The sequence below is a fragment of the Drosophila ananassae genome (assembly GCF_017639315.1).
Source record: "Drosophila ananassae strain 14024-0371.13 chromosome 4 unlocalized genomic scaffold, ASM1763931v2 tig00000054, whole genome shotgun sequence".
Lineage (NCBI taxonomy): Eukaryota > Metazoa > Arthropoda > Insecta > Diptera > Drosophilidae > Drosophila > Drosophila ananassae.
Window position 1 is genome coordinate 6,215,431 of NW_025319037.1, and position 22,170 is coordinate 6,237,600.

General features: G+C 36.9%; 1 protein-coding gene across 3 annotated transcripts in view; it reads left to right on the top strand.

Annotated features, from left to right (window-relative positions):
* Positions 1-5,778: 5,778 nt before the first annotated feature.
* LOC6505445 (tau-tubulin kinase homolog Asator) overlaps positions 5,779-22,170 on the top strand; it is a 178,499-nt gene continuing 162,107 nt past the window's right edge. The window contains exons 1-3 of one of the 3 annotated variants that reach the window (XM_044717662.1): positions 5,779-6,012; positions 21,513-21,658; positions 21,763-21,972. In XM_044717662.1, coding sequence (XP_044573597.1) covers positions 21,596-21,658; positions 21,763-21,972 — 273 coding nt within the window. In that variant the 5' untranslated portion in view covers positions 5,779-6,012; positions 21,513-21,595. The remainder of the gene's footprint in view (positions 6,013-21,512; positions 21,659-21,762; positions 21,973-22,170) is intronic. The other 2 variants (XM_044717661.1, XM_044717660.1) reach the window with 2 other exon arrangements.

The window sequence follows — 22,170 nt, forward strand, 5'->3', positions numbered from 1 at the left end:
CGACCAACCTCAAACTTTGCTGCTTAGTGGAAAATTTTGATGTAATTCTGCTTTGTGTTTCAGTTCATGTCTTAATGAGAAGACTCACAAATGCACAATTTTATGAGTAAAATGCACAATTTTACGAGTAAAATGGTTTATATGCATATGCCCCCACTGAACATATAATGCATATAAATAAAACACTGCTTTACTTAAATTACAGCCACCGCCGTTTTTGGGCCAAATCATGGATTAAAGGCTAAAAAAAAACTAGGCAAACCAATTCCGCAAATACTTTTCTAATATTTATTATTATATATCGCACACCCAAAATAAAGTGTTATATTCAACAATTGGTTTAAATAGAGAAACTTTTTTATACCCTTGCAGAGGGTATTATAATTTTGGTCAAAAGTGTGCAACGCAGTGAAGGAGACATCTCAGCTTTAAAACTGAGAAACTAGTTTTCGTAGAAACAGACAGACAGACGGACATGCTTATATCGACTCAGGAGGTGATCCTGATCAAGAATATATATACTTTATAGGGTCGGAGATGTCTCCTTCACTGCGTTGCACACTTTTGACCAAAATTATAATACTCCCTGCAAGGGTATAAAAACCTCTTGACGAGGTAAAGTACCGGTGACGAACCTGCATGCGAAACCCAAAATATCTGATATCAATTTTAGTGACGACAATATGCTATATAGGTGTACAAAATTGCATATAAAAAATATTCTTGTTCGGCACGTGCAAGAAAAACAAAAAAAAAATCAGTCACGTGCCGAACTAGAATATTTTTTATTTGCAATTTTATACACCTATATAGCTTATTTTCGTCACTAAAATTGATATTTTTGTCGAAACATATTCCTAAAGTTATTTGGTTTGGGAGAAATTAGGGTGAAAGTAAAAAAATTTTTTATCACTAAAGTGGGGCTGGTGGACACATTTTAGTCCCCAGATAGAATATTTTTATATATTCTAAAGCTAAATACGCGTCGATTGGTATCTCAATCGACCCGATCCGACATTTCATTCAGAAGTTATTCGAAAAATTCGAAATTTTTTCTTCTTCTTCAAAATGAAGCCAGTTTGCGTCGGTTTGTCTGTTTGCACTATTTTTTCCTTAAAAATCCTGAAAAAATATGGAAAATGTTTGTTGCTATCATATGAGCAACTATTGTTCTACAACTTTTTGAAATACCTTAAGCTTACGTCAAAAAATTAAAAAAACTTTGTTAATGAAAACATTCATAACTTTATAATTAAGAAAGATATTAAAAAGAGCTTTACACCGTTGAAATGGTTTTTTAAATATCAATTTCACTTTCTTTGAGACCAAACGTCTATATAGTACACAAAAAAAAATACACTGAAAATAAACTTTTTTTTTAAGAAAAAAAAATATTTTTCAAAATTTGGTCGACTGATCCTTTTTATATTGCACGTGGAGATAGCTTTTGAGATGACGCAACTTTTGATATATCGCTCATATCTGGCAAAATCCGTTAACTCAAGATATAGTCCTGTAAGTGCAGCTACCCATTTTATACAGCCTCCTGTGAAGCTTGCATTTACTTATACATGTGTGTGTATTTGAATGGCAACTTTGCTTTTTGTAGTCTGCATATATTTAGTCAATACCCTAAAAAAAAATGGAGTATATCTTTTCAAATTTTAGTTTATATATTTAAAAATAAAATCCAAATAAAAAAGGGCTTAAAAAGTAAAACGTAAACATTGATTCAAGTTGGAATCGAACCCAGGCTCTCCGTATTAGGAACCACGACGCTCTCCACTCGGCTAACCTCGAACTTTGTTGCTTGATGGCAAATTTTGTTGTAATTCTGCTTTGTGTTTCAGTGTCTCATGTCTTAATGAGAAGACTCAGAAGATTGGTACTTCAACCGACCCGGTCCGACATTTCTTTCAGAAGTTATTGAAGAAATTCGATTTTTACAGTTTTTTCAAAATGAAGCAAGTGTCTATATTTTTATACCCTTGCAGAGGGTATTATAATTTTGGTCAAAAGTGTGCAACGCAGTGAAGGAGACCTCTCCGACCCTATAAAGTATATATATTCTTGATCAGGATCACCTCCTGAGTCGATATGAGCATGTCCGTCTGTCCGTCGGTCCGTCTGTCCGTCTGTCTGTTTCTACGCAAACTAGTCTCTCAGTTTTAAAGCTATCGAGTTGAAACTTTGAACACACCCTTCTTTCCTTTGCAGGCAGTATATAAGTCGGAACGGCCGGGATCGGTCGACTATATCCTATAGCTGCCATATAACTGATTGATCGGAAATGCCATAACTTTGGTGTTTTTTAAGTTAGTTACATGTTATATTTGACCAAAATATCTTATGTACAAAATTTCGTAAGGATCGGCCGACTATATCCTATAGCTGTCATAGAACGATCGAAATTGGCATAACTTTGGTGCTTTTTAAGTTAGAAAGATGGGATTTGGTACAGATTCTATTTTGGGAAAAACAATCTGATTTGTCGAATTTCATAAGGATCGGCCAACTATATCCTATAGCTGCCATATAACAGATTGATCGGAAATGCTATAACTTCGTTGTTGCCAACTATATACGATCCGATATATATCTAATAATATAAGATGCGTGGCGCCACCTAGCGGACTGCGACTCAACTGCAAGGGTATATAAACTTCGGCTCCGCCCGAAGTTAGCTTTCCTTTCTTGTTTTCTTTGCAATACTGAATAAAATTGGAGATTTTTGTTAATGTCATATGACTCATATGATATGAGCAATTATTGTTCTACAACTTTTTGAAAAAGCTGTAAAAATCTAATTTCTTGAATAACTTCTAAAAGAAATGTCGGACGGGTCGGTTGAGGTACCAATCTTGAGGTCCCAAAGAAAAAAAAGAAAGGAAAGCTAACTTCGGGCGAAGCCGAACTTGATATACCCTTGCAGTTGTGCCATTTCCGATCGTTCAGTTATATGGCGGATATTAGATATAGTTGGCCGATCCCTATGAAATTTGGCCAATAAGATTATTATGCCCAAAATGGAATCTGTACCAAGCCCCATCTTTCTAACTTAAAAAACACCAAAGTTATGCCAATTCTGATCGTTCTATGACAGCTAATGGATATAGTCGGCCGATCTTTATGAAATTTTGTACATAAGATATTTTCAAATATTTCAAAAATAAAATCCAAATAAAAAAGGGCTTAAAAACTAAAACATAAACATTGACTCAACTAGGATTAAAACTCAGGCCCTCACGTGTTAGAAACCACAACGCTCTCCATTCGGCTAATCTCGAACTTCGTTGCTTGATGGCAAACCAGGCAAACCAACTCCGCCAATACTTTTCGAATATTTATTATTTTATATCGCACACCCAAAATAAATTGTTACATTCAACAATTGGTTTAACTAGAAAAACTGGAAAAACATAATTTCCAGTTTTTTTTAATTTTTTATCTTTGCGCATTTATTTTAGATATAATACATGTTTATTATATGATTGATCGGATATGCCATAACTTTGTTTTTTTTATAAGTTAGAAGGATTGGACTTAGTACAGATTGCATTTTGGGAAATCTTATCCGATTTGCAAAATTTTATTAGGATAATTGGCTTAACTTTGTTGTTTTTGAAGCTAGAATGATGGGACTGTCTACGGTTTCCGTTTTGGGCAATCTAATCGTATGTTCATAAGAATCGGCCAACTATATCCTATACCTGCCATATAACTGAACGATCGGAAATGGCACAACCTTTCTATTTTTAAAGATGCTTGGGGCTGTTTCCAATATTTTTATTAGAAATTTTGTTGATGGTGAAATTCTCATAAGGATCGGACCACAGATTGCAGAGGGTATTATAATTTTGGTCAAAAGTGTGCAACGCAGTGAAGGAGACATCTCCGACCCTATAAAGTATATATATTCTTGATCAGGATCACCTCCTGAGTCGATATAAGCATGTCCGTCTGTCCGTCTGTCCATCGGTCCGTCTGTCCGTCTGTCCGTTTCTACGCAAACTAGTCTCTCAGTTTTAAAGCTATCGAGTTCAAACTTTGCACACATCCTTCTTTCCTTTGCAGGCAGTATATAAGTCGGAACGGCCGGGATCGGTCGACTATATCCTATAGCTGCCATATAACTGATTGATCGGAAATGCCATAACTTCGTTGTTTTTTAAGATAGAGGGTTGGGATTTTCCACACATGTTATATTTGACCAAAATATCTTGTGTACAAAATATCATAAGGATCGGCCGACTATATCCTATAGCTGTCATAGAACGATCGGAATTGGCATAACTTTGGTGTTTTTTAAGTTAGAAAGATGGGATTTGGTACAGATTCTATTTTGGGGAAAACAATCTGATCTGCCAATTTTCATAAGGATCGGCCGACTATAAACGATCCGCTATATATCTAATGAAATAAGATGGGTGGCGCCACCTAGCGGACTGCGACTGAACTGCAAGGGTATATAAACTTCGGCTCCGCCCGAAGTTAGCTTTCCTTTCTTGTTTTTTAATAATTTATTATATAGTGGAACTCTCATAAGGATAGGCCTCTCATCTGTTCATTTGTTAAAATAATTTGGTTTCCCACAACTACGAAACAATTTTGGATTTTAAATACATTTTTGGGCAAATTTTTAATTAAAATTTTTAAACTAACCAAATTCCAAAACCTTTGTAAATTAAAAATACGTATAACTTCAGATCCACTGAAGCTATCGAAAAATTCTTTACGTCTTTGGAAAGGTTTTTAATTATTCCACCTTCTTGAATGTCAAAATCTATAGAGTTAAAAAAAAAGAGTTTTGATGTTTATCCCAAAATATCTGATATCAATTTTAGTGACGAAAATATGCTATATAGGTGACTGATTTTTTTTGTTTTTCTTGCACGTGCCGAACAAGAATATTTTTTATATGCAATTTTGTACACCTATATAGCATATTTTCGTCACTAAAATTGATATCAGATATTTTGGGTTTCGCATGCAGGTTCGTCACCGGTACTTTACCTCGTCAAGAGGTTTTTTTATATGATTATATTTTGGTCAAACGTGTGCAACGCAGTGAGACATCTCCGACCCTATAAAGTATATATATTCTTGATCAAAATCACCTCCTGAATCGATATTGTTACGCAAACTAGCCTCTCAGTTTTAAAGCTATCGACTTGAATCTTTGCATAAATCCTGCCACATCCAAGAATCGGTCGATTTTGTCCTATAGCTGCCATGGTTTTATATTATTTGATAATATGATTTTGTAGATAAGATATGTTAGCCAAAAATAACATTTATGAAAAGTCGCAACCCTTAAACTTAAAAATATAAAGTTATGGCATTTGCGATTAATCAGTTATATGGCAGTTGTAGGATGTAGTCGACCGATCCCGCAAATAAAAGAAGGATGTGTGCTAAAACTGCTAGTATCTCAGAAAAGTAGAAAATGACAGACGGATGGACGGACAGATGTACATGCTTATATCGACCCAGGAGGTGATCCTAATTAAGAATATATATACTTTATAGGGTCGAAAATGTCCCATTCACTGCGTTGCACACTTTTGCCCAAAATTATAATACCCTCTGCAAGGGTATAAAAATGGTTATTAATTAGTTAAAATGGTTTTATTATACTAAATCATTTAACGCACATTGTGTTGTTAGAAAGTAAATTTAAAAATTCAGTTAAATAAATTTTTTGTTTGTTTTTCTTTCGATGTAGTAATCGATAACTATACATGCATTAATCGAATGTGTCCTTGCGCCTCATCTGGGCATGCGCGAAAAGTCTTAGAAGATGGAAACTTTTTGTGTGTCAGCTGGCTTTCAATATATTTGCAGGGAAATTTTCTTGGAAGTAAAAGCACCCTAAGCTTACCAATCAATACATTTGTCATTACAAACAAAAAAATTATATTTTTTAGAAGTATTTTGGTGTTAAAGTGCGCGGCAAAATATAATCAAAATTTTCATAGATGTGGATATTGTAAAGCTTTTCATCGGAATAAGGCAAGATATATAATTATATTAAAAAAAAAACGCCCTGTCGTAACACATTCATATAAAGTGCGTAAGAAACCGTTTATATATAGCCTCTTATATGTATATGTATATATAACGACAATTCTTGAAATTTTCAAAGAAAATACAATTTTTTTTCAACTCCGCAGCTAAAAAAAAAAGTTGATAAATTTATTACTTTATACATAGCAGATCGTTACCAAAATTACCATTTCACTAACATTTTCTATGGATTTACTTAGCGGGCGTAACTAAGCGGGGTTGTTTTTCAAGACGGGAAAAACTCGAAATTCTGGTTCCTATGGCATCGAATTAAATAGTTTATAGAAAAACCTAAATTCAGCTAAAAAATGCAATCTAAAATATTTTTTTATATTTAACATATTCAAAATTTAATGTATCTAATTTAATTGAATTATATGTTAAAGAAATATAAGGTTTTAAACAACACTAATAGATATATTCAAGTTTATTAAGGACAGCTGTAGTTGTGTTATGCGACCATATGATACCTGGTACTCTACTGTTCCACATCAATCCCTATCTTTAAAATCTATCTTTATACCCCTGCAGAGGGTATTATAATTTTGGTCAAAACTGTGCAACGCAGTGAAGGAGACATTCCCAACCCTATAAAGTATATATATTCTTGATCATGTTCACCACCTGAGTCGATATGAGCATGTCCGTCTACGGACCGATCTTTAGACAGATGGGATGGGAAAGATGGGTACAGATTACATTTTGGGCAAAGTAATTCGATTGGCAAATTTCATAAGGATCGGCTGACTATATCCTATAGCTGCCATATAACTGAACGATCGGAAATGGCACAACCCTGCTATTTTTAAAGATGCTTTGGTCTGTTTCATATAAAATTCAATAAAAATTATTACAAAAATGATTTGACGATGAAATTCTCATAAGGATCGGCCAACTATATACGATCCGATATATATTTAATATAATATATATTATAAAAGTTGCTACCTAACTGCAAGGGTATATCAACTTCAGCTCAACCCAAAGTTATCTTTCCTTTCGTGTTGTATTTTAATATATTTATTAAAGCTATTCATTATATGGACTATTATAATTTTGCAATAAATGAATATATAATTTATTTATGATCAGAATATGACCTCATCAGTCAGTGTGGGCCTATTTGGGGCCCCTCTTCGGTTGTTTCCTCCAAGTCTGGCTTCCGGACGACAAATGTCGCTGTGGGAAGTGCAGGGATCCTCAGCATAGCTAGGATGGTACTAGCTCCGGCTTCTCCGTTAGCCATACGCGGCCCTCGGTTTGCTGGGGATCTGATCCCAGTCCACTACCTCCAGTTAAGCTCCCGGCTACACCTCTTCAAGCAACGCTATCATTCACATGTAGAGGCATACGGATCTGATATCTTGGTTCTCTATTACCTTGATGCTACCTTGGTACCAGAGTAAAATCAAGATCAAGATCAAGGTATCAGTTGGGAATCCCAGAGTTGGGAAAGACTGAGTTTACTTACATGAACCGAATGGTTATCCGAGTAAAATGCTTTACTGAAGTCAGTGTAAATGATGTCTGTCTTAACCTGTCTTAACTGGCTTAACCTTAAAAAGATTCGATAATAAACCACTTTTATCTAAAGATGGGCAAAATATAAGGCTGATTGGATATTTTAAATGTAAGGCTGAGCTGGAATGGTGCTAGGAGAATACGTTGTTTGAAAAAATTGTGCAGAGGATCGGCCATTACCTAGGTGCAGATAGGTTTTTTATGTTCATTTAACAGTGTTTTCTTGATGTTCTTTAAATTTAATGGGTGCCTTTTATACCAAGGCGGATATGTTGAAGCGAACGGATGTTTCCACGGCACGTATAAGTCGAAAAATATATTCAAAAAACTTATCTAAAGTTTATTTTTCACTTTGATATTAAATTATTAGTGTATATAACACTAGTAGTCACACTATATAGTTATATTACACTATAGTTTATATCATCATATATCAGTTATATTACACTATAGTAAAAAAACAAAGTTTATATAATCACATGGCAGTTGTTTCATACTACTCATACTATTTAGTTACTTATTTAGTTTCATAAAGTCAGTCTTACGGAAGAAGTCACCCAGAGCTACCAGGTGGTCACAATCAGAGAGACGATTGGAAACGAATTGGAAACAAAGAAATAAATGTAAAGAAATAGTGCAAAGAAATAATATGTCACCAAACTCTTGTGATTTGACCTTTTCAGAAGCGAAATTAAAAAATATATAATTTAAAACCAATACAGCTATCTAAACATGGTATCATTTATTAGGGAGGTTTTTTTAATATCAATTTCACTTTTTTTAAGACCAAATGCCAATATAGTAAAAAGAAAACAACACTATACGAGTTTGTTATTTTAATTTTGGAAATGGTTCTTGATATAATTAATATTTTAATATATCGTTCATATCAATGTTAATGCGCTAACACAATATATAATCCGATAAGTAAAGCTACGGATTTTTATGAATTCAAATAAATAAATATTAATAACAGTACATAAATATTTTCGGTTGGCAATTTATTTTTGGGCACATTGGAGTTTGGGCACATAAAAATATACAAAAACAAATAGAAAACATTTAGTTTTAAGCATTTATTTTAGTGAATGATTTTAGATCCCCAAAACAATTTGAAATTTGAAGGAAATTGGCAAAAATGAAATAAGTGTTAGATTCATTTTATTGGTCTTCTTAGCGTCTTCTTTTGTTTATCTCTATATCTACACCGAAGTAGTTTTATTGATTATAACACAGGCCGACAATTTCCACCTTTTTTTTCCTCCACGCATAATTTTACCTGCTCCATATCCTTTAGGCTCCCCTGAACCAAAGTCCAGAACTGACATAGGCTCTATCACCCACAGTTTCCGCGGTACACCATGACTTTTTGAAAATATGAGATTAAAAACTCCAATTTAATTGACGAAAATATTGTTTTAACATCTATAATAAATGCAATAAAATTATTCAAGTTTTTTCTTAAATCCAAAATTAAAACATTGTATGATCTACTGATTTCAATAAGAAAATAAAAATCTTCTATAGAAAAATTATTGGTTAAAAATCATACATGACTAAAAATTAATGTAAACAAGAAAGGAAAGCTAACTTCGGGCGGAGCCGAAGTTTATATACCCTTGCAGTTGAGTCGCAGTCCGCTAGATGGCGCCACGCATCTTATATTATTAGATCTTGGTCAAAAGTGTGCAACGCAGGGAAGGAGACATCTCCGACCCTATAAAGTATATATATTCTTGATCAGGATCACCTCCTGAGTCGATATAAGCATGTCCGTCTGTCCGTCTGGCTGTCGGTTTCTACGCAAACTAGTCTCTCAGTTTTGGAGCTATCGAGTTGAAACTTTGCACACATCCTTCTTTTTCTTGCAGGTAGTACATAAGTCGGAACGACCGGGAACGGTCGACTATATCGTATAGCTGTCATATAGCTGATTGATCGGAAATGCTAAAACTTCGTTGTTTTTCAAGTTGGAGCGTTGGGACTTTCCACACACGTTATTTTTAGCCAAAATGTACAAAATTTCATAAGGATCGGCCGACTATCCTATGGACGCCATATATGTGATCGATCGGAAATGGAACAACCTTAACTTCAAGGGTATATCAACTTTATTTTGATATAAAAGGGTATATTAGCTTTCCTTTCTTGTTTTTTAATTTTAGTTGGTACACAAAAATTTCAAAAATAATATGTACTAGATACAATGATGGTCATCGTCATTACACGGCCATTACATCGCCATTACTTCATGGTGCACAGCGAGCAGGGAGTCTAATTGTACGCCGGGGTCTTAAAGGTGAGGTTGTTTCCGATTGCTCTCCCAGAGCCTGTAGGTGTGGTCCTTTATTTGGTGGTTCCAGCGTTGAGCTTTTGTCTATCGGGTGTTGCATTTTTACGAAGGCGGGCTTGAGGCGGTCCACTGATACTTTGACTGTACGTCCAGCGACGGATAGGGTGAAGTGTTTGTCGTTCCTTTCGATGACTTCAAATGGACCGTCGTATGGAGGTTGAAGTGAAGTTCATCATTTCGTAGGAATACATGTGAGGTGGTTTCCAATTCCTTAAATATAAATGGTTTGGAGGTGTCATGATGAGCTGTTTGTGCTGGACGGATCTCTTGCATGATTTTTTCCAATTCTTTGGCATACAATCCGTTTGGGATTGTATTTTGTTTGATTGGTGGAAAAACACTCCCGGCAACCTAAGCGTAGTTCCGTATACTAGCTGTGCGGGTTTTGCTTGAATGTCCGGTTTGTAAGCTGTGCGAAGTCCTAAAAGAATTATTGCTAGTTTCTGTGGCCAATTCGCCTGGTTTTTGCTCATGATGGCAGCTTTTAGTGTTCGATGCCAGCGTTCGATGATTTCGTTTGCTTGTGGATGATATGCGGTTGTACGTAGGTGATCGATTCCTAGTAGCATTGATAATTCATTGAATAGCCTGTGATTCGAGCCGGTATGCAAAAACTGGAGATCCAGGAGCGAATGAGGGCGGATGCTATGGTATCGGCTTGCATGTCTTCAATAGCGATGGCTTCTGGCCACCTCGTGTACCTATCTATAATGGTGAGGCAATATCTGTACGGGCCAGATTGTGGTAGTGGTCCAATAAGATCCAGATCCAGGGTAGTGTAAAGTGTTGAAGAGGTGAGCGAACGTGGTGATTTTTGATCTTTGGCAAGGAATGCAGTGTTTTACGAACTCGGAGATTTCTTTGCGCATGGAGGGCCAAATGAATCGTTGTTTTAAAAGTTTTATAGTTGCCTTAACTCCACCGTGTGCAATGTTGTGTTGCTTCTCAATGATTTTGTTTCTAAGCGGCTGTGGTATGAAAGGCCGTACGCTAAAAGTCGATACATCGCAAATTAGCGAGTGATGTGTATGAGGAATATATACTGCTTTTAACTGACGCAACCTGGTGTTGGAATTGAGTAGCTTTTGGAGTTCTGGACAGCGTAATTGCGCATCGCTTATTTCATAATAATTAATGCAATTGTCTCCGATGGCTTCGATGCGGGAAAGCGTCTCTACGGTTGTATTTTCGTCTCCTGCTACGTGTGTTATAGATGTGGTGAATTGTCCTATGAAATCCAATTGGAGAAGTTGCCGCGGGGTTGCTTTTTCGGGTTTTTGATCGAAGGCGTATACCAAGGGTTTGTGGTCTGTACGGATGTGAAAAACCCTGCCTTTCAGCATGTAGCGGAAATGTTTTATTCCGAGGTAAATTTCTAGGGGTTCCGGATCGTATGTGGTATATTTTCGTTGTGTTTCAGAGAGCTTAATGCTAAAGAATCCCATTGGTTGGTATTCCGAGTTGATGACTCGATGTAGAACCGCTCCCACTGCTATGTTGCTCGCGTCTGTGCTTAGCAAAAGGTTTGCGTTCGGTGCAGGATGTGCCAATAGAAGAATTTTTTCAACTGTTGAATTTGTCGATTGTTTCTGTTGTCCAGTTGATTGGGGTGGAATCGTTTTTCTTATTACCTGGAATAAGCTGCACCAGTGGAGCTTGATGTTGAATAGAATTGGGGAGGAATCGTCTATAAAAGTTGATCATTGCGAGGAATCTTCGTAATTCTTTGGCCACCTTGGGTAAGGGGAAATTTATAATGGCTTTTACCTTGGTTTGAAGAGGTTTAATACCCTGATGGTTAATTTTGTGTCCTAAGAACTCAAATGATTCTTTTTCGAAACTACATTTGCTGGGGTTTATCTTGAGATTGTACAGATTGTACTTGCAGTTTCTGGAAAACTTGGCGCAGATGGATATGATGTTGTTGTATGTTGGCCGATGCGACGGCTATATCGTGTATGCATATAGCGTTGAAATGTTTGAGCTGCGCTACACGGTCCAAATGTCATGTGTGTGAATTCACACAGACCAAATGGAGTTGTTATGGCCGTTTTAGGGATGTCTTTAGGTTCTATTGGGATTTGATTGTATGCGCGGTTGAGATCGATCTTGGAGAAAATGGTTTTTCCATAGATCACGTGTGTGCAACCTTGTATGTGTGGTAGCGGATACCGGTCCGGTATGGTTTGCGCATTGAGGGCGCGGTAGTCACCGCATGGTCTCCATTCACCAGTAGGTTTTCGTACCATGTGTAAAGGTGAAGCATATGGGCTTTTAGAAGGTCTGCATACTCCCATGCCCATTAAATATTGGAACTCGTTCTTTGCTGCTCGGATTTTCATTGGGGTCAGTCTTCGTGGTCGCGCGAAGGGTGGTGCTCCTTTGGTGTCGTTAACCTGGGTGACGCTAGTCGTTGACGATGGCCGATGTGTGATTGTGTTGAATTGTGTGACGCCTTTGAATTCCTCCAACAGTTGAGCGAATGCGTTGGATGTGTTAAATGTTTTAATAATTGATGAATTTTGATGTGTGTGGATACCACAGCATGTCAAGCGTGTTTTGGCATCAACTAACTTAGCCTTCTTGATGTTGACAAGGAGGTTGTAGTGGTGTAGAAAATCGGATCCAATGATTGGAGTATTGGTATCAGCAATAACGAAGTTCCAAGTGTAAGGACGACGTAGTCCTAGGTCCAGTGTCAAGCGGATGGTGCCGTATGATTTATTTCTGTGCAGTTCGCTGCAAAGAGTGTATGGCGATTGGCGTTTTGTATATTCTTGTGAATAGTACTGGATGGAATGATCGAAACGTCGGCTCCTGTATCGACTAAAAATTTTCTACCAGATTGGGCGTACGAAAAGTCGGTTGCAGTAAGAAATTCATTGAACATTGATTTGAAACGCTTGATGATAAGAAGAGGCGAAATTACTTAATCCGTCAAGGTTGCCTCCTGATCCTCTGACGGTTGCATTTAGTTTTTTTGGTCGTCCTCGTTGAACACTGTAAAGGAGCATGGTTGGCTGCAACGCTGTGCATCTCTGCCGTACTTGTTGTGGTACCAACACAGTTGTTGTGACGTTAGAAGGTGCATTGTAGCGGTAATAATTTTGGGGTCGCTGATTATTTCTGCCACGCGTTTGATTGTGATTTAGTAACTGTCCCAGTTTGTTGTTAATCTGCTGCAGAGCCTTATTATCGTCGAGTCATTTTGTCAGCGTTATGACGCGTTCTTCTTGATGAGACTGCTGTTGTTTGTTTTTTGAAAAAGCATATACGTTGTCAGCCGCATCGTCGTTTAAGGAATCCATAACTGCATCGGCTGCTTTTGCCAGTTGTGAGAGTTTGGTCTGCGGTGAGCTTCCTATCATGCCGACAATTACCGCGCGCACGGGAGGAGGCAAACGTTTGATCCAGTACCGTCGTACTACAGATTCGTCGCAGGTTGCCTTGGTTTGTTGCAGTTGGCAGAGTAAGTGGCTTGGGCGGCTGTCGCCGAGCTGAATTCCAGTTGCGAGTCTGTCCAAACGAACCATTTCCGAGTCCGTAAACTTTGAAAGGATCGCTTCCTTTAAGGTGGAATAAGGGGCAGTTTCGGGTGGATTGTTCACAAGATCGTGTACTTGTTCCAGGTATTTGGGGTCTGCGTAAGCGATGACTGCAGTGAACTTTTCCTGTTCTTTTCGTGCACCAAGTCCTTGTAGTGCGAACCAACTTTCTAACTTCGTGAAGAACATTTGTATGTTTGTGATTGATTGTAAATTTGGGAACGGCATCTTTCCAAATACGGATTGGATCATGGCTGAGCTAGTGAATTGCGCAGCGTCTTGCTCGTCAGCGAAGTCTTCATTTTTGGCCATGTTGTGAAATACTTGTGTGTATGCACTCAAGACTTTGATGTGATTTGAAATTGTTCTAGTTGTCGAGGGTCACCAATTATGGAGACTTATATGCTCCAAATAAATATAACCACGTTGGTTAATAACTATTAATATTTATTAAAGATAGGGTGGATACAAAGATTTGGTTTAATGTCTAGGTTGTGAATATTAAGACTTCTTGAAGAGTGAAGATTATTGTAGCGAGTAGTCTTTCAGTAAGCCCAAAGGGTTTTTTGATACTATGGCGAAGAAGAATTTATTCGTCGCTATTTTAAATTGTGTCGGTTGACTCGCCACAAACTTATAACTTATAAACTGCATGCAAAGAAAATAAATATGTGTGTAAAATTTGAAAATGATAGCTCAAAAACTAAGAGACAAGTTCGAATAGAAACAGATCTGATTAAGAATATATACACGTCATAGGGTTGGAGACACAAAGTTTGCTTCACTGTGTTGCCCACTTTTGACAAAAATTATAATACCCATTTTTAATTAATTACACTGTGCGACAAAATTTAACCAAATTTATGTTTAAGTTACTTTTTTGATTGTTTTCGGTTAAGGGGCACTAATTATGCACAAAAATATTTATGCCACCTTTTAAGTTATAAGATTTATCTTTTTATGATAAATTTTTGATGATCAAAAACGCGCTTTTTTGCATATTTCACGCCCATATAATTACATATTGGGAAAACATTTTTTTTTTTATTTTTTTATTTAAAATATTTTAAGAAAATATACCGTTAGACTTTTATAACAATGCTTAAAAACTTGTTTCTCCCAGCTCTATACAAAAAAGCGACTATGGAACTTGCTACGCGAGGATACCTCTAAAAAAACCAAAACAAGAAAGGAAAGCTAACTTCGGGCGGAGCCGAAGTTGATATACCCTTGCAGTTCAGTCGCAGTCCGCTAGGTGGCGCCACGCATCTTATATTATTAAATATATAGCGGATCGTATATAGTCGGCCGATTCTTATGAAATTTGGCATATTGAATTATTTTGCCCAAAGAGTAATCTGTACCAAGTCCCATCTTTGTAACTTAAAAAACACCAAAGTTATGCCAATTCCGATCGTTCTATGACAGCTATAGGATATAGTCGGCCGATCCTAATGAAATTTTGTACATAACATATTTTGGTCAAATATAACATGTGTGGAAAGTCCCAATCCTCTAACTTAAAAAACACCAAAGTTATGGCATTTCCGATCAATCAGTTATATGGCAGCTATAGGATATAGTCGACCGATCCCGGCCGTTCCGACTTATATACTACCTGCAAAGGAAAGAAGGGTGTGTGCAAAGTTTCAACTCGATAGCTCCAAAACTGAGAGACTAGTTTGCGTAGAAACCGACAGACAGACAGACAGACAGACGGACAGACGGACATGCTCATATCAACTCAGGAGGTGATCCTGATCAAGAATATATATACTTTATAGGGTCGGAGATGTCTCCTTCACTGCGTTGCACACTTTTGACCAAAATTATAATACCCTCTGCAAGGGTATAAAAAATCTGGGAGAAAATTCAATGTCGCACAGTGTTATTAATGCAACCTGCGTCTATTTGTTCTAGGATGTTTGATGAATTCTTTTATTATTTTAGAGTCATGAAATTAGTAGGAGGGAGATCAGAATCGTTTGGATCAAAATCCCTAATTTAATTTAGGTGTAAATGAACAAGCCTAAGTTGAAAAAGCCAAGGGCAAGTTTTACACTTTTATGACAATTACGGCTTGATGGCCCAATAACGTATTGTTAAACATACCAATCGGAAGTTCAAAAAGCGACTATAAATACGCATATTAGGATATTGGAGATAGGGTATATTTTTAACCCCTTCTATCGGACAAACTACTGCCTTCACTGCCATATGTGAGCAACCCTTCATAAATGAAGTGTTAAAAAAAATATTCCCCCCATCAACATTTTTTACTGGAAATTGTACAACCTTGCTTTAAAGATGCTTGGGGCTCTTTCCATCATATTTATTTGAAAATTGATTTGATGGTGAAATTCTCAAAATGAGTTGAAACTTAGAAATAACAATAACGACGAACGAAATATTAGCTTAAAACAAACCCAAGCTTCACCAATCTATTTCTGATAGAAAAGCTCGAACGTCCTGGTTTACAATATTGTTGCACTGGCCGTGTATAAATTTTATGTTGTTCCTCTTATAAAGGGAAACTACTTAGCACTACTGAAATTCATTTCACCGCCATTTCAGGCCATAATGTCAAGTTTCGTTCGAAAAACAAAATCAATTTCGTAAGGTTAGCTTTTCAAACGTCAAAACGAAGTAGTAATTCTGCGCGCCCTCTGCTACTGCTAGAGTTCAAAATTACGCATACTCGATTGGTTATTAATTACTAATATTTTGTTGTCATACTTAATATTTGACGTGGAAAACTTTAACCCCATGGTTCGATGATTAAGATATCTGTCTGTTAATCGTAAGGTCGTGGGCTTAATTCCCAGCAGAAAAATCTTTATTATGAGTTGATTTTTGTTTACTTTATTTTTTTTTAATATCGTAGTCTCAAAATAAACTGTTTTATTCAATATTTAGTATTTTTAATAATTGAGATTGTTTTAAACATGCAAATTTGCATTACATCTTATTTTCGGCCAAATAAAATCAGGGAGCTAAAACCAACAAATTCTGGGGACTTACTAACCCTAAAGTGCTAACTGTTGGGCCAAGTATCCACACAAAAAACTGATTTTTTTTCTTCTTTTTTAAGTGTTATTGGATTGTTTTGGGGCTAAATATCCAAAATGAATTCTGAACTGCGCCTAGATTATTTATCGATCTAGATCTTTTGAAAACGCTTGCTAGCCCAACATTTGGTGATCCCGACTTGATTGCATTTTTTTTGGGCTATATCTGAACCAAAGTAAATATTGAAGATGAACTGCGCCTAGCTTATTTATTGTCGCTTAATTATTTAGTGTCGAATTAATGAGATCCTCCAGTTACGGGTGGTCAAGCCAAGATCTATTGCAACTTTGCGGGAGTTACCCGATCGATTCAACGGTTACTTGAGAGCTTTAATAAGTTATAGGTCGGCGGCTGAGATCCAAAGAAGTCTTTTGACCCAATCAGAAGCTGGTTTATCATTCAAAAGCTGGACCCTGCCACAAGGGCCAACTGGGGAAGACTCCCTCGCCGGAAGCAATGATGATAGGCTACCAACTTGGGAGTCTATTGCTCAATGGCTAGACCGTAGAAACCGTGGATTTGACTTTAGCTGCGAATCCGCCAGCGAATCAGGTGGTTGGTCGTAGACAATTAAATAATCGATCATGCATGTTCTTTAATGATCCTACATTAATGCTTCACATCCCGGCATCATGCCTTGTTTAATTCTTGTGAGTAAATATACGGCGCCAACCCAGTTCCCGCTTTAGTTGTGGAGACTGCCAATGAATCTTTCGTATGGACCCCTCAGACTCCACCAGGTAACACGTTTGTGGCTAAGAATTGCTACACTAAAGTAGGGTTTCTGGCAACCTAAATTCTCGTATGTGGAAGATCAGAAGCCTTCTTTACGAGCAGAGCGTTACTTGACACCGTCTCTCAGGTTAACCTTATAACCTCGCGAGTGGCCTTCACCGGTAAACTTCAGCTTTCAGCTTTGTCAAAATGCTCTGAAGTGGTGACTAACCTTGAAAACGCTGGATTCACCATCTATGGAGGATTCGTCACGGATGGAGCCATAGTAAATGTTTGCCTAAAGTCTCACCTTCTCACGTATTCCGTACACATAGAGGCAGACATCGCAGAAAATTTGCTCGGAATCAACATAGATATCTCCAACTGAAAAATTCCTGTGTACGGGGTTCTTGCTGATCCAATATTCCACAGAGATTGGATGCACAATCCGCAGCGTGTGGATTTGCTGATTGGAATCAGCATGTTCTTTAATCTGCTATTAGTTAGCCAAGTCCTGCTATTAGTTGGCCAAGTTCTTCTACTTGTCTTCTTCGCCAATTCTGGGAATTGGAAGCTGATCGTTCAGGCTATTAAAAAAGAGCTCGATGGCGTGGAGCTGAATTATCCCCCTGGATTTTTGTGGGGATGACCTCATATCCGGTGCCCCGTCAAAGATAGAAGCTATTAAAAAAAAGCCCGATTCTGAAGAATAGCCCGATTGATGGATAATTTTCAATTGAGGAAGTGGTGGTGTAATAACCCAGAGATCTTGAAAAGCCTGGCCATAGATCGGACGGAGCCTGGTCGACGGACGACTGAAGAACTATGCTTTAGATTTTGATCCGATTATTTCTCTTAGAGGCCATATTTATAAGAAGAACCTAAACTTGGGTCTTCGGGCGGTCATAACAAAAATTCGTTCCCCATTGGGGAGAGAAAGACTTTTTCATGAATGTTGAAGAAATGTATACGCTGTTTCCTACTATTCTATGGATACTTCTATGCTACAAGGCTGTTCTACAATATAGAAATAAGCACCATAAAATTTTACCTTTTATAAATTGTGTTGTAAATGTTATCAATGTAAATTTTAGTACAAAGGCGTACCTTTGTGGGCGCCAAAAATGAACATATCGAGTTAAAGCGACGGTTGCTCAGCCAGGATCACCAAACTTCCCTTTACGAGTTTTATCTATCCGAAACTAAGTAGTTTATTTCTCTAGCCTCTCACCATTTTGGTGGCCTATAGGAAGCAGCAGTACACACACACGTGCACACTACAATCGGGCAGTTGGTCGAGAAACTGAGTACCTTGTTATACCACATATCTTCAATTCAAGAAATCCGGCTGACCCGATGTGCTAGGTGCTGCTCATTTTTTGAATGGTACTTTTAACCTTAACCGTCTGGATGGGGCATAGTACTCATAGTTAACAGATTAAAGAACATGCTGATTCCATTCAGCAAATCCACACGCTGCGGATTGTGCATCCAATCTCTGTGGAATATTGGATCAGCAAGAACCCCGTACACAGGAATTTTTCAGTTGGAGATATCTATGTTGATTCCGAGCTAATTTTCTGCGATGGCTGCCTCTATGTGTACGGAATACGTGAGAAGGTGAGTCTCCGTCTGCTCCTGACTCTGTCGATGAGTGGATGCATTCAGTGTGGCCTAGCATTCACACACCAAACTGCTTAGAATAGTTTCAAATTTTTTTCAGGTGTTAAGCAGCTCCGACATTATACAGACCAATCAGCCTAATATCTGGTTTGTCTAAATTATTCGAAAAATGTTTTCTAACTCCCATTATACCATAACTAAAAGCTCAGAATATTATCCCGGCACACCAACTTGACTTCCGAAAAAAACATTGAAAAATAGAGCAAGTCAAGAGAATAGAATCAGAAATACGTTTAGTTTTCGAGCATCAAGAATATCTCAAGCCTTCTATTGGGCTGGCTTCATTGTATGATGCATTAAATCAGAAGGCATTTGCCTTCGTACACATTAAGCTACTTAAATCGTATCTGTACAATAGTGTATTCTCCATGAGATGCAACACAGCAACATTAACAAGATGGTGCATACTAGGACTTTATTTATGCTATCCTATCCAAATGACTGACAACGTCTACTTTTGGAGCCGATAACACTTTTCTAATTCGCTCTAGATTCCCAATGTAAGCTGATCAATTAATGTCTGTCTGACAGGCGTATAAAACGTGAAAAAACTTTAAACAGATCCCCCAAGCTAACGAAGTAGCGTCACCTAGACAGGTGTCTAACCAGGTGTAGAGACATCAATTGGAAAAAGATGTACTTAAAACTTAAAGCTAGCAGCCTTCACGTGATTATAATCACTTGGTCGCTGTGTCTGTGCCTGGACTAAAAGATTTGTCTCTATAAATCAACACTGAATATAGATATTAGCGCAATCCTGACAATCAAATCCTGAAAACTTTCACTGAAGCACCATGGTATGTTCGCAATGAAACTTTCTATAGGGAAATGGGTTTTTTTTACCCACATAGATATATCGACTCTGCTGTTGATGCTGATCAATAAAATTTTTAAATTTGAGTCTAGTTAGAAGTTCTAGTTTCAAAGAACCCGACTTCAAACTTAACGGACATCCATTTGCACGCAGTATATAAGTTGGAACGGCTGAAATGCTATAACTTTTATTATACCCTTGCAGAGGGTATTATAATTTTGGTTAAAAGTGTGCAACGCAGTAAAGGAGACATCTCCGACCCTATAAACTATATATTCTTGATCAGGATATAAGCATGTCCGTCTGCCCGTCTGTCTGTCTTTTTCTACGCAAACTAGCTTTAGATTTTGATCCGATTATTCCTCCTAGAAGCCATCTTGTAACTTCTGCTATGGTGATTCATTTTTATGAGGTGAACCTACACTAGTCGGAATAATTATTTTGACAAAAAACAAATAGTTCAAGTTTTTAAGTAACTTTGCAATTGTTTAATACAAACTTAAAAATAATAAATTCAACATTTTATCATATGAACTTGAAAAAATATAAGCTTTAGTAATTTTCAAGTGGTGGCATAAGTATTTTGACAAGTGTCTTTTAATATGAATAATGAAGTTTAAACTTAAAAAAAAATTAAAGAAAAAAAGGTATTTTAGTAAAATATATAATTTCCTTTAGTTCCAATAACTTTTTCCAGGCGTTCCGGTACTGAATCGATTAAATTTTGGATGATCTCTAGAGACATCTCTTCCCAAAGAGAAGTGACCTCAGAAATTGTATTCTCTCTGGTTTTATTTAACGATACTGTTCTTTTACGTTTCGTAAGAGACCAGACGTTTTCAATTATATTTAAATCTGGACTTTGAGGTGGCCAGTGCAAAGTAGTAACACCAACATCCTTCAAAAATGTTGTAATCATCTTGGCGTTGTGGCATGGGGCGTTATCCTGCTGCAGAATGAACGATTGTCCAATAAACCTGTCTCCAAAAGTAAATGCATTATCATTTAGAACCCGGAGCGGAGCTTTTTTTCTTCCCATAGAACGCTTCTCCAGAACTCCTTTGGCTTTTGGAGATGTTCCTTTGCAAAAGACTGTCTTTTAAGCTTATTTTCTTTTGTTATATATGGTACGTCCTTGGCGCTATAAGTCTTAAAATCACATTATTTTAATCTTCGACGGACTGTTCGCTCATTAATTGGGGTCTAAGCTGTCAAATTAAACTGATCTGCTGCAGATTGAAGATTCTGAAAAATATATTTTTTAAATTCCCGTACAAGGACTCGGACTTTACTAAGCTCTGTTTTTCGCTTAGCAACTGATCTTCTCAAATTTCGCATGTCATTATTCATTTTAAACTTTTTAATTTGGTAGTTCACAGTTTGACGCGACATATTCTTTTCACAACTGTCACAACTCGAAATAATTTTATTGAATTTATTATAGGTGATTAAACAATATTTTCTTCAATGAAATTGGAGTTTTTAATCTCATATTTTCAAAAAGTCATGGCTATTGAATTTATTATAGGTAAATTCAATAAAATTATTTCGCGTTTTTCCTTAAACCCAAAATTAAAACATAGTATGATCTACTGATTTCAATAAGAAAATAAAAATCTTCCATAGAAAAATGTTTGGGGAAAAATCATAGAAGACCAAAAATTAATGAAGAAAATCTGAGATTTCGACTTTGTTTCTTTTCGACACAATTTTTAATGCAAAAATTTAAATATTTGGTTTTTTACAGAGACGATGAACATACAGCAGACTGCAATGTTGATCTTTCGTGTGTGCCACCCTTTAATGAAGCGCATTATATAATTTCAAATCATGAAAACAGAAATCTGCTCAGATTACATCCGCCACCATCTTCGAAGCCGCCATCTGTTGCAGGTACAGTTCTTCAATCCTGTCGTTTGAAACAATTGCCTTTAGAAGCCAGAGCTGACGAAACGAAGCTGATATCAAATAAGAAGCCTTTCCCAAATGTCCTTCAGCGGTCAGCGACACTGCCAGCGAAACACAGCCGGTTAGGCGTGCGGAGTCGTGTTACTTTTAAGGTGCCGTCATCAACAATTCGCCTACCATCCCAGGCTATAGAACTCGAAAAGGATAAAATCGTGATAGGCCCCAAGGAAAAGCAACTCACCAAAATGACTTCAGAAGATTTGCTCCAACCTGGACATGTAGTTAAGGAGCGTTGGAAGGTACGTTTGCATTCCATATTATACATATATGCGTTTAAGTAGCAAGAAACAAAAAAGTAATTTTTTTTTTATTTTTTAAAAGATTGAAAGATTGAAAGATTTGTGAAAACTTAGGTAAGAATTAGAAAAAATATCCAATTCTAAAACTTTCCAAGAATGTATATGTATATATTTTTGATTAGAATCAACAACTCAGTC